General features: G+C 38.7%; 1 protein-coding gene across 1 annotated transcript in view; it reads right to left on the bottom strand.

Moving 5' to 3' along the window:
- Positions 1-14,880, bottom strand: part of UBR5 (ubiquitin protein ligase E3 component n-recognin 5) — a 140,877-nt gene that overhangs the window by 25,306 nt on the left and 100,691 nt on the right. The window contains exons 29-42 of the mRNA XM_073330413.1: positions 14,379-14,525; positions 14,155-14,273; positions 13,937-14,063; positions 13,706-13,835; positions 13,250-13,410; positions 11,551-11,790; positions 10,452-10,575; positions 9,454-9,565; positions 7,550-7,681; positions 6,374-6,631; positions 5,424-5,692; positions 2,922-3,133; positions 2,199-2,429; positions 326-399 (exon numbers count right to left, since the gene is read on the bottom strand). Of these exons, the coding sequence (XP_073186514.1) occupies positions 326-399; positions 2,199-2,429; positions 2,922-3,133; positions 5,424-5,692; positions 6,374-6,631; positions 7,550-7,681; positions 9,454-9,565; positions 10,452-10,575; positions 11,551-11,790; positions 13,250-13,410; positions 13,706-13,835; positions 13,937-14,063; positions 14,155-14,273; positions 14,379-14,525 (2,336 nt within the window). The remainder of the gene's footprint in view (positions 1-325; positions 400-2,198; positions 2,430-2,921; positions 3,134-5,423; positions 5,693-6,373; positions 6,632-7,549; positions 7,682-9,453; positions 9,566-10,451; positions 10,576-11,550; positions 11,791-13,249; positions 13,411-13,705; positions 13,836-13,936; positions 14,064-14,154; positions 14,274-14,378; positions 14,526-14,880) is intronic.

The following is a 14,880-nucleotide window of genomic DNA, read 5'->3' as shown; positions in this document are numbered from 1 at the left end:
CCTGTAAGTGGATCATTACTAAAAACAAAGAGCTTTACTCCAAATTTGTGTTCCTTCACGCCATTTACATAGTATATTGGAGTAGCAAAATTCCCACCCAGAAAAAAAGTGTAGTTAAAGCTTTATTAAGTAGAGCCCTGCGCAGATACAAAATTTGTACCTGCATGCAATCCACAAAAATGGTCTGCGGATAGTCACATACGCAGATATCCGTGAACATAAAGTGGATAGTCACAGATTTGCAGGGCTCCACTATTTAGCCAAAGGGGGAAAAGTATAGAGGATGTCCCATCTTGGTATATGGCAGAAATTCTCTCATACTAACTTTGATTTGTGTCATCATCATTTTCATGTTCTGAATCTTCGTTGTCAAGACCCAGTTCCAAGAGCTCCCGAGTCCTGTAAGAGAATAATCAGTTACTCCTCTTCAAGAAATCATTTTGAAAATATAACACTAATATCATGCAATAAAAGTGACAGAATAATTAAAGGGTGGTTAGCCTACCATACGTTTAGTTCTCTGAAGAAGGTGCCCTCCTAACATCAGCCTAACTGGCCTCCACTGTGTTACACTGGGAGTTGACTCACAAAGTTTGAAAGTATTTCTTGACTACTTTTCAACACCCCCTGTCCCACCCTCCACTGATGCACTCCTTCTGATTAATACCTGAACTGAGCTGTAGTTTCAAAAATTCAGCTTGGGGGGAGCTGGGAGAAAGAGGAGAGATTCAATGGTTTCAAATAAAGAGAAAAGGAATTATCACTTGAGTTAGGTTACAGAAGGGTTGTACAGTGGATAACACTGTCAGAATTATGACAGGTCAGATACCTTTTGGAGAAAGGTAAGCTCTATAAATCCTTTCTCTGGGACATTGTAGTATTAAAAAATTGCATCTATAGGACACAGTTAAAAATGTACTCAAAATGTACTCTTTTAGCATGCAATTTTAAAAGTATGTCAATCAGTGGCAAATAGTTAACTTATTCTTGTTAATCGACAGTCATCTTACCAATAACTTTCCGAATAAATTTCAGTATGAAGTATGCCAAAGAAGTGGAGCTAAAATGGGGGAAGTGTGAAATGTTCTAGTGTCTACCCTCTTTTTTAAATTTGATGGAGAACTGAGAGTTCATTAGATTGTACCGGATGAGAGAGTTGGAAGAAGTGCAATAATGAAAACTAAGAGCAGAATGGTACACTACAAGGACAGAGATTTTTGTTGTATCTCCATATATCTGGCAACCATAAGCAAGCGTCAGCGCCACAAAACTCAAAAGGGCAAGGGAATTGATGGGTGAAGGTTGTCATTTATACTCCCTCTAGGATGATGAATTGCGCCTTTAAATGGGAGATTTCTTTAAAAAAAAACCCCACTATTCGATTTCAAAGCCAACTCTTTATTCCACACTGGAAGCCACATGACCCAAGTAGGGAGAGGTCAATAGAGAACACACACCTTTGGAAAGTATTTAACTATTATCAAACGCCAACATGTCTGTCTAATTACTATTCTTTTGTCAAGCAAAGAGACTGAACAGCCACTAAAGAAAGCCAGACAGGCACCTGGAAGGCAGAGATCTCTAATTTAATTACAGCATTTCCTACTACCAACATTTCCTACTAGCCATATGCTTATATTGGCTGGTTTTTGCTCCAGTTCCTACAAACCTTTTTGTATCAATACCTTGTACTATCTTGTTCTTCTCTGATGTGCCTTATGTCTGAGGAGCTTTAGGTGCCTAAACCAAATGGAATTAACTGCTATGCAAATTGTGTCAGTGTCACATGGATCTATTACATGCCACAAACCATTCTTAAAGTTCAGGTAGATTATTCAGTATCTCTTAACACAATTAAAGCTAGCAGAATATTAAAGCAGCTTGGAAAAGTGCTATTTGACCAGCGTATTATTTTTGAAAGTAAAATATTTTTTCATCACCACCATCATGAGAAAAATGTGGAGTAGACTGCATGTGTGGGCTGGTAAGTTTTCAAGCCAACTTTATAAGGGTGCTTTAAGGATGCTTCAAGGTTTTGAATATTTGCTTCAGTGACACGATGCAGTGGTGAGCACGATGATTGCCAAACATTGCTACCTACCACAGAAGAACAAATCTTTTGAATTTTCAGGCTCACGGCACATTAGATTTCTGCCATTCTAGTAAGGATTTGTTTTTGCTAGAGTTGGCTTAAATACCTTTTCCGTTCCAGCTGAGGAGTGTCCAATGTTGTCTGTTGGTTCATTGCTTTAATCCAATAAATAAGGGCCTGAAAAACATATGCTACGTGCTTCAGTGAGCAGACATCCAGAACAGGAAGAACATCTGAGTGCTCATCATTGTGAGAACGCATCAGAGAGAGAGCATAGTTTAGAAAGTCTCCACGTGCCGACATCATTCCTTGACGGGCACTGAGCAAAGTAGCACGCCTGTTAGGGAAAAAATTGATAAATAAATGGTGCTTAGATAGTACAGTGGTAAGGTGCCTTAGAAATTCATATATTAGTTATGTAAAGTATATGAATGTATATCCTCTAATACCTGTAATTCAAAGATACTGCAATTCTACCAGTTTTGGGAAATGAAGTACAATAATTAAAACATAAAACCTTAAGTTTAATATGTATAAATAGCCAAATGATTACATTTGTGACTCATATTTAAGAAAGAGTATGAATTTTAGGGTTATGACAAAAATCAGTCTAGTTATCAGCAAGGAAAGCATCTCATTTACCAAAATATATATTCATATTGAAGATAGTAATAGTAATTAAGGAAGCCTCCTGTTACATTATAAAAATAGTTACACATTTATGCTTGAGGTCCAGGTTCCCAAAATGTCAGAGTAAAGAGTGAGTAAAGAGGTTAAACTATAAAATGAATAAATGCATATAATTGAAACATGAAATGAAATTTCACACCTTCTACCCTCAAGTGTTCTTAAACTAGCCTCCTCACGTGCCGTCATCCTCTCCCTTCTCGTTGAGTTCTGAGAAGCATGCAGGGGATGGTTTGGATGTCCAGGGTCACCAGCAGATGCTAGTGCAGAACCATAACGCAGTTGAGCTTCAGTGGAGTCCATGATGCTAACCATCCAATTCCAAGTGGGAATAAGCTTTTCCTCTACATAGTTCTGAACAAAGATGAGACATAATGAGTTAGCAGCATCACAAGCAAAAACAGAAAGAAAGGCAATTAAAAGTCTGAGGTATTGACAAGACATCTCTAAATCACTCGGATTTAATATAAATACTTAAATCTCTCTATCATCTCTCCTCACGAGGCCTCCCATTCCTGAAAGCCAACAGAAAGATCCACTCTGCTGTTAGCTGCTTCCCATAAACATCACTACTCTAAAGAAGCCTGGAGCTCCCACCATGCAACACCTCCTTATTCACCACCTCAGAATCTCTCAAGGTAATCTTCGCCAAACATTCTGACCTCAATCTTGGAGAGCCTCATCTTGTGTCATTTGATGCTGATCACACACAACCCACCTCCCAGATGCATATTTTCAGTGTTCCATCCAAACTCTGATATTTCTGTTGCTTCGTAAGAATTATCTTCCCCCTCCAGTCTCCCTCTCTTCCATTGACTCCACAACCTTTATCTTCAACTCCACTTTACCACTGTGCACTTGAGTCCTTGACTCTATCCTACAACTCTGTGCTGTCATTTTCTAACCCCTCAATCTGTTCCCTTGACCCCACCTCACCTAATGTCTCATTCTCTTACTCACTGCCCCCCTCTTCTTCAAGCTCTCTCCCTCCCTGCAGACTTCAAACATGTTATTGTATCTGTTATGCTAATAGGATCCTCCCCTTGACCCCATTTGTGTATCCAAACAACAGCTCAACTCAAAAACTCCTCAAGTCTGGTCTATATACTCACTGCCTGATTACGTCATTTCTACATCACTTGAATGGCCCACCACCATTTCAAACTCAATATTCAAAACTGTAACCTTCCCAAAATATCTCAGTTCACTGTAAACAACTTCACCATTCTACTGAGTTTCATCATATTAGTGTAATATTCAATTCCTCTCTGGCCTCCACCCCCCACAAGCTGTTATCAGGTCCTCTCTTTTCTTCCGATCCATTTATAATGACACCAATCACCAAAGTACCTAAGCATTGTTTCTCCTCCACAACTAAGACAGTCAGCTTTCTCCTCTCGTGTCCCACTACAGAAACTTCTTTCCACATCCTGAGCATCTTTTGCCTCAATTTCTGAAGCACGCTCATCTCGGTAGTCTCCAAATCCCACCACACTGCACTGTGCCCTAAAGAAAATAGCATAGCTAAAAATCATCTTACTCTCCAGCTGCTTATACAGTGTCACTCCTCTCTGTGACTTCCTCTCTTTGTATGAAGTTCAAGTTCCTCATCTTCATCTCCAAATTACCGCTCCCTATTCCCACTGCCTATGTTCCTCAAGCCTTCCTCCTGAAAGCCCCATGTTTATTTTCCAAACATTCAAGTCTTCTTCCATGGTGCCTCTTAGACTTTGACCTCCCTTTCTCCCCACGTGCCAGCTGTCATCCTTTTACCCTTTCAAATTCTTCCTTATAGCTCACTTCTTCTGTGAGTACCACCAAAAATTGATGTGCAGCACTCCAGGGCCTAAATTAAACCTGCAACATCAGGGAGACCTGAGGAGTAGAACACTGAATGGATCTCTCAGAGTGAAGACCTAAGTGGATGGCTGAGGGATGTTAAGGGGTTGGTCCTGAAGAGATGTTCCCTGAACAGGGGCAGGACTCACAAGCAGGGAGGCCTGGGGAATGGAACACTGTGGGGAGTTCTCTTACAGATCACCTGACCTGGGGACCGAGGCAAGAGTCAGGAGACTTGCCTGGAGACTAGGGCCCCAGCACAGAGGCTAAAGGAACTGGGAACACAATGCTGCTATTGACTCTTGAGTTGGTGACCTGGAGTGTTCTCTCTGAAGAGGGGAGTGGAAAAAAACTCTTGTTTCTACATACGTTTATCGTGGGTTTGTTCCTGCATAGGTTGACTGAGTTTGTTGAGAATGATTTTACTGCAAGGTGTTTTGTTTGGGGTCAGGGAAGGGGAACTACTGTGCTGGTGTACACAAATTATGCCCAGAGATGAGTTTTGCAAGCCATAATACATTATTTCAAAGCATTCAAACATGGACAGAAGGAGCTACAAAAATGCCAAGAAGCAATAATGCAAAGTTTGTGTGCACAATTTCAACTCTAAGATCTGAAAATTTTACACTAAATGGTTTTACAGAGAGATTAGATTACTCTGTGTGAAATATGGATAATTCAACGCGTTAAAAACATTTAAAGTTCTACAGCAATTAACTGGAATGCAAATACAAGTATTTTATTTTTAAAAAATGTTAGCACTGAAACCAGCATTAATGTCGAGAATGTTCTAGTTACACCATACCTGCAAGTTTACTGCATCCTGATAAGTCAGTTTCACTGCAGCGGGGATCTGGGAGTATACCAGATGATTGTATTTGGGAATCAAACCCATCAAATCAGATATCTGTCGGATCACAATACTGTATGCCCTCGCTAAGCTGCTTGCAGATGTTAAATAGCTGCTTGCATTGCTAGCTTCTAAAGCTGCTGCTGCTGCTGCAGCACTTGTGCTGATGGTGCCACTTCGACGTAAGTTTGATGGATCAATATAAATCAAACCTGCTGAACTTGCTGAAGATAAGAGAAAGTATGACACCATTAATGATTTTATATACCCTTTACTAATTCTTGTGTTTGACAACAGAAAAAGTTATTAAAATAAACTAAACTTGTAAGTGATTAAACATGAATAATGTACCTGTACTGGCCCTGCAGCTCTAACTAATAAAACTTAATACTAATATCTTCTTGGAGCAGGAGTAAATACTGTATTTTACTAATTTCTTAACTAAAGCTTAAAGAGGCAAAGCACTTTAAGACTGTACATGTTCCTCTTAAGCTACACCAAAAAGATATGTGGTTAAGAAAACATACTTAACACTTAATCCTATGGGCTAGTCTACACTAATGCTGGAAGCTGACCTATGTTACGCTATTTCAATTATGTAAGTTACGTAACTGAAGTCCACATAACTTAGGGTCAACTTACAGCAATGTCTATACCATGCTATGTTGACTGGAGAAGCTCTCCCGCCAACTTACATTCTGCCTCTCGGGGAGGTGGAGTACAGACGTCAATGGGAGAGCGCTCTGCCACCGACTTAGCTTGTCTTCACCAAACCTGTTAAATCGACACCAGTGCATAGATCACAGCACTGTCGATTTAGCAGGAAGCATAGACAAGTCTTACTAAACGGCAAAACCAAAACCATTTATAAATGATGTACGTGCATTCCCTTTGCTGAGACTTGCCTGCTGGGGCAGATGTACTTGATGGAGCCGTGCTAGTTGTTCTCTGATTCTGGGTGTTGCGTACAGCCCACTGCATTGAACGGGGAGCTTGGGCAGCACCATTGGCATGAGAGCTATTTGTGGTTCGCTCTAGAGGCTCATCAAGCATGAACGTCTCCTGCTCTATGTCATCACTCTGGCTACTGCTGCTGTCTGAATCACTGGAGTCATTTGACTGAGAATCATCCTCAGAAAAAAATGCTGGAACACTGCTAGCACCTATGTAGGAAAACAGTGTTTACTGTAATTTATTTATAAGCAGTGATGCACAGTCAGACTATTGTACATATATAATAAGTGTTTGAAAACTTCTTCCTGAAAAAGAACTACACTTGTAACATTCAAGTACCATGCTTACAGAATATCCAGAAATGCATTCTAAGAAATTGTCCTTAAAATACTATTGCTAACTTTCCATGACAGTTTTATGGAAAGGCAATCAAATTAGTTTTACTTATGTTCTGAAAGACAGTTAAATGATTAAGGAACATTTTATTTAAAACCACAGTCCTTTTCACTAACAGGTAATAGAGCAGAAAGTCAATGTAGGAGTTTGACCTTCAGATGACTTCAACCTCGGATTTAGAAGGATCCAGCTCCCAAACAAGAAGGCAGAACAGTTGCTCTCAAAAATACTTAAAAGTAGTGTTCAAGTTACATAGGGAAAAGAAACATTAAAACATTTAAAGCTGACTTTTACAACACTCCCAGGTATTTTCACACTGATGCCAATAGCTGCACAGCAACAGAATATAGGCAGAAAGCCATACTACAAGAGCCCATTTCTCTTAAGAAGGCTGCACACTGCTGTCTCACTGTAGACAAACATAAGACATTAAGTGAGAAAAACAGAGGCGAAGGAAGCTTCAGAGACAAGATTATAGGAGGAAAAGTCTAATTTAAGTGCTAAGGGACTCCCCTACAAATTGGGGGTAGAACTAACTATTTCCCCACATTTCCCCTGCCCTTTACTGCCTTTGGCACTAGGCAGCATGTGACCCTTCAAAGATTTTGTACCAGAAGCCGACAAGTAAAGTCTCTCCCAACCTGTATTTAATCAGTTAGATACTTTCCTTTATCACATATGCCTAAATCCTGGCTTCCAAGTTTAAATGAAGACCAATGCAAATGGTGTACCTGCTTCTGATCCCGCAGTAGCTGCAGTGACAACACTTCTACGCCCACTAGCATTATCCTGGTTGCTGTGGTTACTCTCACTGTCACTTTCTGTTTCAGCTGCTGCTAGTAGATCCAGCTCCATGTCACTGCCTGCAAAAATGAAAAAATACAATATTAACATCTAATGCTTACAGGAAAATAATTTAATATAAAAGGAATTTGTGTAGTCCTGCATATTTACAACACCTCATGCTTATAACAGAGCACTAACCATCTTAAAGCCATCTCACTTCTACACTTTTATTTCTTCTAAGTTTTGAGAATTAAGAACTCATTAAGAACTCAAGCCACAAGATTCTACATTTAAAGTGGCACTTCCAGCCTTATTAATTCTGCCTGTGCATATGTACTACATAGTCTTTAACTACAGGATCATGTTCTGTTTCAAGAAATAAAATGTACATATAAACGGAGTATCTTGGAAGCAGCTGAAGCCTTGAGTTTGATAGTTTCTAGTCACATTTCAGTTTTGGACAAACCCAAATCCGGATAATCAGGATTACCTGCAAATAAAATGGTTCAAAAGGAAAATCCAGGGCAATCCTTTAGAAACATAGAAAATGCCATATTTCATCATACGTTTGATCCATCTAGGCTGGCATACTGTCTCTGACAATGGCTGATACCAGACAATTCAGACAAAAGTACAACAGTTCCCATAATAGACAATTAGGAAGAAATCTTTCCTAACCTAACACAGTTTGTGCTGGTCTTAAGGCCTCAAACATAAAAGATTTACATCCGTCTGATATAAACATACGTTAGCAGTTCAAATTATTTTCTTCAACCTGTATTACTTAGCATTTGGCAATACTGTATTTTGTTTGACATCATGCTATCCATTTGCCTCTCTTTATGATGTCTCCCCAGTCATCCTATCTTCTCTAGTCTTGAAGAATCTAAATAACTGTCATCTAAAATGTTTGCCTTCTCTCTATTCACTCCACTTATTACATCATTAATATTTGTACTGAATAAAAACCAGTCCTTTTATGAATCCTTGGAAAACCCCACCTGATCTTTTCTCATATTTAATACTGACTATTTTGACTCATTTTTTAATCTATGCCCGTTTCTAGCCCGTAACTCTTGTGAGGGACTTTGTTTAAATGCTTTTTGAAATTTCAAATAAATTATATACATCAGTTTTTTTTTTTCTACTATTTTGCCGATAGGCTAAAAAGAATTGGTTTTGCTGTTTAATAAGGCTTGTCTATGCTTCCTGCTAAATCGGCAGTGCTGCGATCTATACAATGGTGTCGATTTAGCAGGTTTGGTGAAGACAAGCTAAGTCGATGGCAGAGTGCTCTCCCATTGACATCTGTACTCCACCTCCCTGAGAGGCGGAATGTAAGTTGGTGGGAGAGCATCTCTAGTCAACATAGCATGGTATAGACACTGCTGTAAGTTGACCTTAAGTTCCTTCAGAACTCTTGGATCATCATCATCAGGGCCTAGAGCAATTTGTTAGTCTTTAGCTGTCAATTTGTTCCATCACTTTGAAACCTCAATCAGTTAGTGTCCCATTTATTAGCTGAAAAGTGAAACTATGAAGTCTGTATTGCCTCAAAATTCTCTGTGGTGAAGACCATTGCTAAGAAGCCGTTAGCTTCTTTGCAATACCTTAGCCTCCTTAATTGCTCCCTTTATTCCTTGGTAGTTCAGCAAACTCATCTATTCTTTCACAGGCTTCCTGGCTCTGATGTATTCAAATTTCAATTTATTACTTTCTTTATGCTGTATTATTGTTAACTGTACTATTGTTAACTAGTTTGTCCAGAATCTTGTCTTTTAAAGGGGTGGGAGAGGGAGGAAGAGGAAGGAGAGATGCTCCTTTTGCATTATGAATGAAAAGTGTATACCATCTTCATCATGCTCATCATGTTGTCCTTCTGCTTCAGCATTTTCTTCTCCATGTTCTTCTTGTTCATCATGGTGGTCTTCTTCTCCAGCTACTCCCTCAACCACTTCAACCTGGAAAATGCTTTTTATTTTTATGCTGTAACATGTATATTTATCTTCATTCTATTCAAGTACAAGCTGTCTGCTTTTTCCTGAATTTTGTTCTGTGAATCATACTGCAAAGTGACAATTCTGTTTCCTGCAGCAATACTAGTATAAAATGGGCATACAATTCTGGTAGAGGTGAGGAGGAAGGCATTTATTTGCACTGGTTTGTGTGGCAGCTCATTTGACAGTTCACAAATGGAATATTATGGAACAGACAAGACATCCAAAAATAAAAGTTGCCTTGGACATCAGAATCTAATATTGAAAGGGAAATGTTGGCCACAAACACCAGGATTAACTAATCCTTTCTGAGTTTGTAGTATTTGTTTTGTTTTGTTTTTTAATCATCCACCTAGAAAACTACAAAGGATCTTATCTAAAGGACATCTCCTCTTGGTGGACCTATGCTCTGAAATCTACATATGTTAACAGATTGTTACAACAAAATATCACCTAACACACTTGAAACATGCAGCATGTAAAGGACTGAGTGTTACTTTAACAGTGTTCTGAATCATGTTCTAGTTTTGCAAAATTCAAACGTTTAAGAACATGTCTACACCACCATTCAGTCCAACCCCATTTCCGTAGCAAGACTGAACCATGTTCTAATCACGTCAGGCACTACTGTCTTGTAACGCAGACTTTCACCACACTTTTTTCCAGTGTACAGAAGACCTTACTTGCAGCATTCCTGGAGGCCACTGCAGTCTCTATACCATGTATATGCTCAAGTACTGAATTCATGACTTTCTAGCTCAGAGGTGAGTGCCATTGATTGATTATGCACTGATATTTAAACATCAAAATGCACATTATGTACCAAATTGCGAAAAATTAAGAAAATAACCTCTTCCACATCTGCTGATACAATATCATCTTGCTCTTCATCTCTGCCACGAACTGGCTGTGACTGGCTGATCCGTCTCTGCTGAGGATTCCTTATAATGTAGGAGGACTGAGACTGACTGGAACTACAACAAAATAGACTCATAAGTAAACTATGGCAACAGAAAAAATTACACTGTAAATATTTTTAACAAAGTAGTAGTCATTCACTTCCCTCCTCACAACAGAGCTAATCTAAAAATCTCGTGGAAGTGTGAGGATGGAAGAACAAAAGGACTTCCTCAGATTTAAATTACTATCAAATTAGGAGGACCAGCCTTTTCCTTTCCTTTCTTCCAGATAAAGAAAACACTTTCAAATTAGACTAAAATGAACAGTTAGATTATCACTTACTCAGCACATGTTCACCTTTCTGCAAACATACCCAAACAGCAGGAATTAATCAGTGTGTTCATGTACGTGGGACAGGATGACAGCACTAGTCAGTGAAAAAAGGAAAGTACCATGGGCACTAGCAAAGTGCTGTTCTTACCCAGCCATTAGTACTTCTCCAGTACTGCTGGACACCAGCATTTTTTCTGCTTATCTTCTGTCTAAAATTACTTGATCTAGAGTGTCTCCCCCTGTGATTGAGCTTCAATATCATTACCCCTTACTGCACTTGGGCTGGAATCAGACTGTCTTCATCTCTCTGTGTTCACAATACAGTCAGAGATTTGCTCTCATGCTCATTGGGGGTCTCCAGTAGCAGTTGCATTTCTCTGGACTCAGCCAAAACAATACCAGATTACCTCAGAACAACTGACTAGGTTTTTTCCTGCCTCCCATGCATTGTAAAAAGCATCCTGTATTCACACCCTTACAGGTCCAGATGCAAAGTACACAGGCGAGTTATTCTTTTATGATGTTCTGGTGGATGCTGCCACACAATTTTTTGTGATTTATATACTCATGGCCAAGTATTCTGGAAACATTTTACTTGTAATATGGAGCCTCTACATTCTGCTACTAAATACATCAAATGATTCTTTAAAGAACATTCCAAAACCATATTGTAGCAAGCACATAACGAGATGAATAGAATAAGTAGTTAACTTTACCTGCTAGATTGATCAGATGATGGTCTTGGTGGTAGAGGCTCCACAGAGAATAGTTCTTCACTGCCTTGCATGGCATCTATACTAGTGCTAGCAAGAGTAAAGGGTGCAGTAGGACGCGCAATACCCATCCTGACTGGAATAATTAGGGATTCCGCTACATTACACAACTCCTCCACAGCATAGGGTAGCAGTGCTTGGAATACTCGTTTACATTTTCCAATTGGTTGTGGAATAAAGTTGCTAGAAAAAAAAATGGTGGAAAGAAGAATCAAATAGGTAGGTCATCTTTTGAAAAAAAGTGTTTATAAGCTATATATGGGTAAAAATTATTAACCAATGACAGAATATGAGACAATATGTGTAATGCATTCTCAAAACTAAAGCAAAACACTCAGTCACACTGCAAGTGAAGCAAGTGAAGATACAGAAATTGCAATAATTTATGATGATGCTGGTCAAAAGAGGGTTAGAATTAGAGCTACTGGGGGAACCGTCTTCCCATCCTGCAAAGTTTTCAGAGAGATTTCCTAACTTTTCCTGTTCTGCACCAGTACAAAACAAACACAAAAAACAAAAACAAAAAAACAACAGATTCTCACCCCTCCCCCAGAACAGCCAACCTAGGGATTAGGGCATTAACATGGGATGAGAAATGTCCAGGTTCAAATCCCTGCTCTGCCAGTCTCCTACATTCCAAGTCAGCGTCCTAACCATCGCCAATAGTTATTCTGAGGTGTGGGGTCTCTGTTTTTTCTGTTGGAATAGTTCCACTTTGAAGACATTTCCATTAGAGCAGGTACTTGAAACTAAGTCTCATCCCAGATGAGCAGCCAACCACTGAATATTCTGGGGTGGGTGAGCCTACCTGCCTCCCTCCCTCCCCCTCTCCCTCCCTCCCCCAACAAAAAGTTTGCTTTAGCTTTTATCAGCATTTATTGAAAAATTCTCAACTAATTCTAGTTTGACTACTTCTTGTTAATACCTCAAAAATGAGGGAGCACAAATAAGTGTACTGTTGACAGAACAAAGTTGGTCAAGGCAGTACATTTTGTATAAAAAACAGAACCCTTTCAACATTAAAATTTAAGGTTCCTTTTATATCTTAACTAGAGTAAGGTCAGCACACAATTTATAAAAGCTCAGGTCCAATGCAGCACTGTGTAGAGCCATGTGTGATGTAAACTTCACAGTTCCACCAACACCACTCATCTTTGACCTGTGACACCTGACACTAAGTCTGGAGACACTACTACAAACTGCCAGTTGTGCTGAACTGTGTGACTATATTATGCATGCTGTTGTAGCTGTGTTGGTCCCAGGATATTAGAGAGACAAAGTGGGTGAGGTAATATCTAGCTTTTGAGCTACACAGAGCTCTTGTTCAGGTCTCTGTAGCGTGAAAGCTTGAAAGTGAAGTTGGTCCAATAAAAGATATTACCTCACCCACCTTATCTCTCTAATTACGCTATGGGAAAATAGAGACTAAAATAAAATAGAGACTAAAATAGAGAGTCAAACCATTCCTTTTTATATGAAACTTAAATATCATATGAATCCAGATCTCCAGAGGTAAAAGGCTAGTTTCAGAAGCCCCATGGATCAACTATCCCCACAGGACCATTTTAGTGTTTTCCTTATTAATGACTAAACACCAGTTCATACACATTTATTTATGTAATGAGTAAAACACAATCCTTACTTTTTCTTTTTGGATGAAGCCATTTCCACACTAAGAATAACAAAAACTCTTGCCACAGAACGCAGAAATCTCATTGTAACGGCAATAGCTTCTTCTCTACGCCCTGGAGTGTATTTATTTTGTAGCTCCTTTACAAGGGTACCCAGCAAAGTATCTAAAAGCTATGGAAACAACATTATAATGCATTATTTATGTGGTAAGAAATCACACTAGAAATGCTTAATGCGTTTTGTTTCAAGTGTCTAAATTAAAGATTCACAGAAAACTGGTATCTAAAAATGTGCTCGTTCCCTTAATGTAAAAAAGGCATATCAGTAGATCACATAAGAGCAGAATTGGATGGAAAACCCCATACCCTTTGAAACTGAATTAAAAACCAACTCTTAAACGTATCAATATCTAATGGATATTGCAGGATGTACAAAATTAATTTAAAACATGGCTAAGAGTGCTTACCAAAATGTCTGCTGTGCACTTGACAATAAGGCAATGTGTAAAACAGTCCAACCGAATTGTACCACTTTGCTGATTAAGGTAAACTTGTTCTTCAGGCAAAAGATGACCTATTCTACTGCTTGCACTAAGACTTGGAAAAAACAAAGCAAAATGAAAAAAAATTTATATAAGTTGACAGATCTCAAAAACAAGAGTTTAAAAAAAATTGAAATAATATTTGCAAATACACACGGGTCTTTATTCTCCTGGGAGCCAAACATGATCATAGATTTCAACGCATTCCAGTCTTGTAAAACACGTTCCAAAGCAAGCTGAGCAAATCGTGGAGGTTCTAAATCGTGATCAGGCATATCAGAATCTAAAGAGAAAACGAGGCAAGAGTGGTATGTGAGAAAGGGAGTGAAATGCAGAGACCTACATATTTTTCTTTTCATTGAAAAAAGGCTCACCTTCAGGATTTGCAGTTTTACGATTACGATCTTCCCTAATTCTAGGTGGTCTGTACTGGCAGTGTTCCACAGTTTGCCTGGCAACTGTCTGTACTAAAAATAATAGAAGATGTTCCCCCCTGTAATGCAGAATACATTAGTAAGAAAAATATTTAAAAACAAACCTGTCACATATTTTATTCCTTCTACTCCCTCACCCCAAGTCACTACAAATACAAACTTGCCTGCTATTTGGCATTGTGACCAGATTTGTAGTGGTAAGCAGTCTGTAAAGTAGGTCAAGACGAGCAGACTTCTGACCTGCAATTAGTGTTTTACACTTGCATTTTTCCCAGCAATCACAGTAGGCTGTTGGGGATGTTCGCTTGAGCCTGAAACAAATAAAAATCTTTACCATCACTGTTCAGAAATTCATTTTTAAAATATTTACTGAAGACAGCTTTTGGGTTTTTGTTTTTTTAAATAAATTTCATTTTCTACTATAAACTTTTTGAAACAGTAAACACGCTCATTTTAGAGAAAAAAATTACAATGCCTAAATAACTCAACTTTAGTTTATTGGTGTTCTGTTCTACTACTGATTTAGCATGACAGTTTCACTACACAGCTTTTCACATTTCAGATTACTTTTTTTTTAAAAAAATAAAAGGGATCTCCACAGCATCAAAAAGTTAAACTGAAAATCCTTTTTTCTACTGAAGAAAAATCAAAGATTCTTAAAAATGA

This window comes from Lepidochelys kempii, chromosome 2 (assembly GCF_965140285.1).
Source record: "Lepidochelys kempii isolate rLepKem1 chromosome 2, rLepKem1.hap1, whole genome shotgun sequence".
Classification (NCBI taxonomy): domain Eukaryota; kingdom Metazoa; phylum Chordata; order Testudines; family Cheloniidae; genus Lepidochelys; species Lepidochelys kempii.
This window is presented reverse-complemented; position numbering and strand designations above follow the sequence as displayed.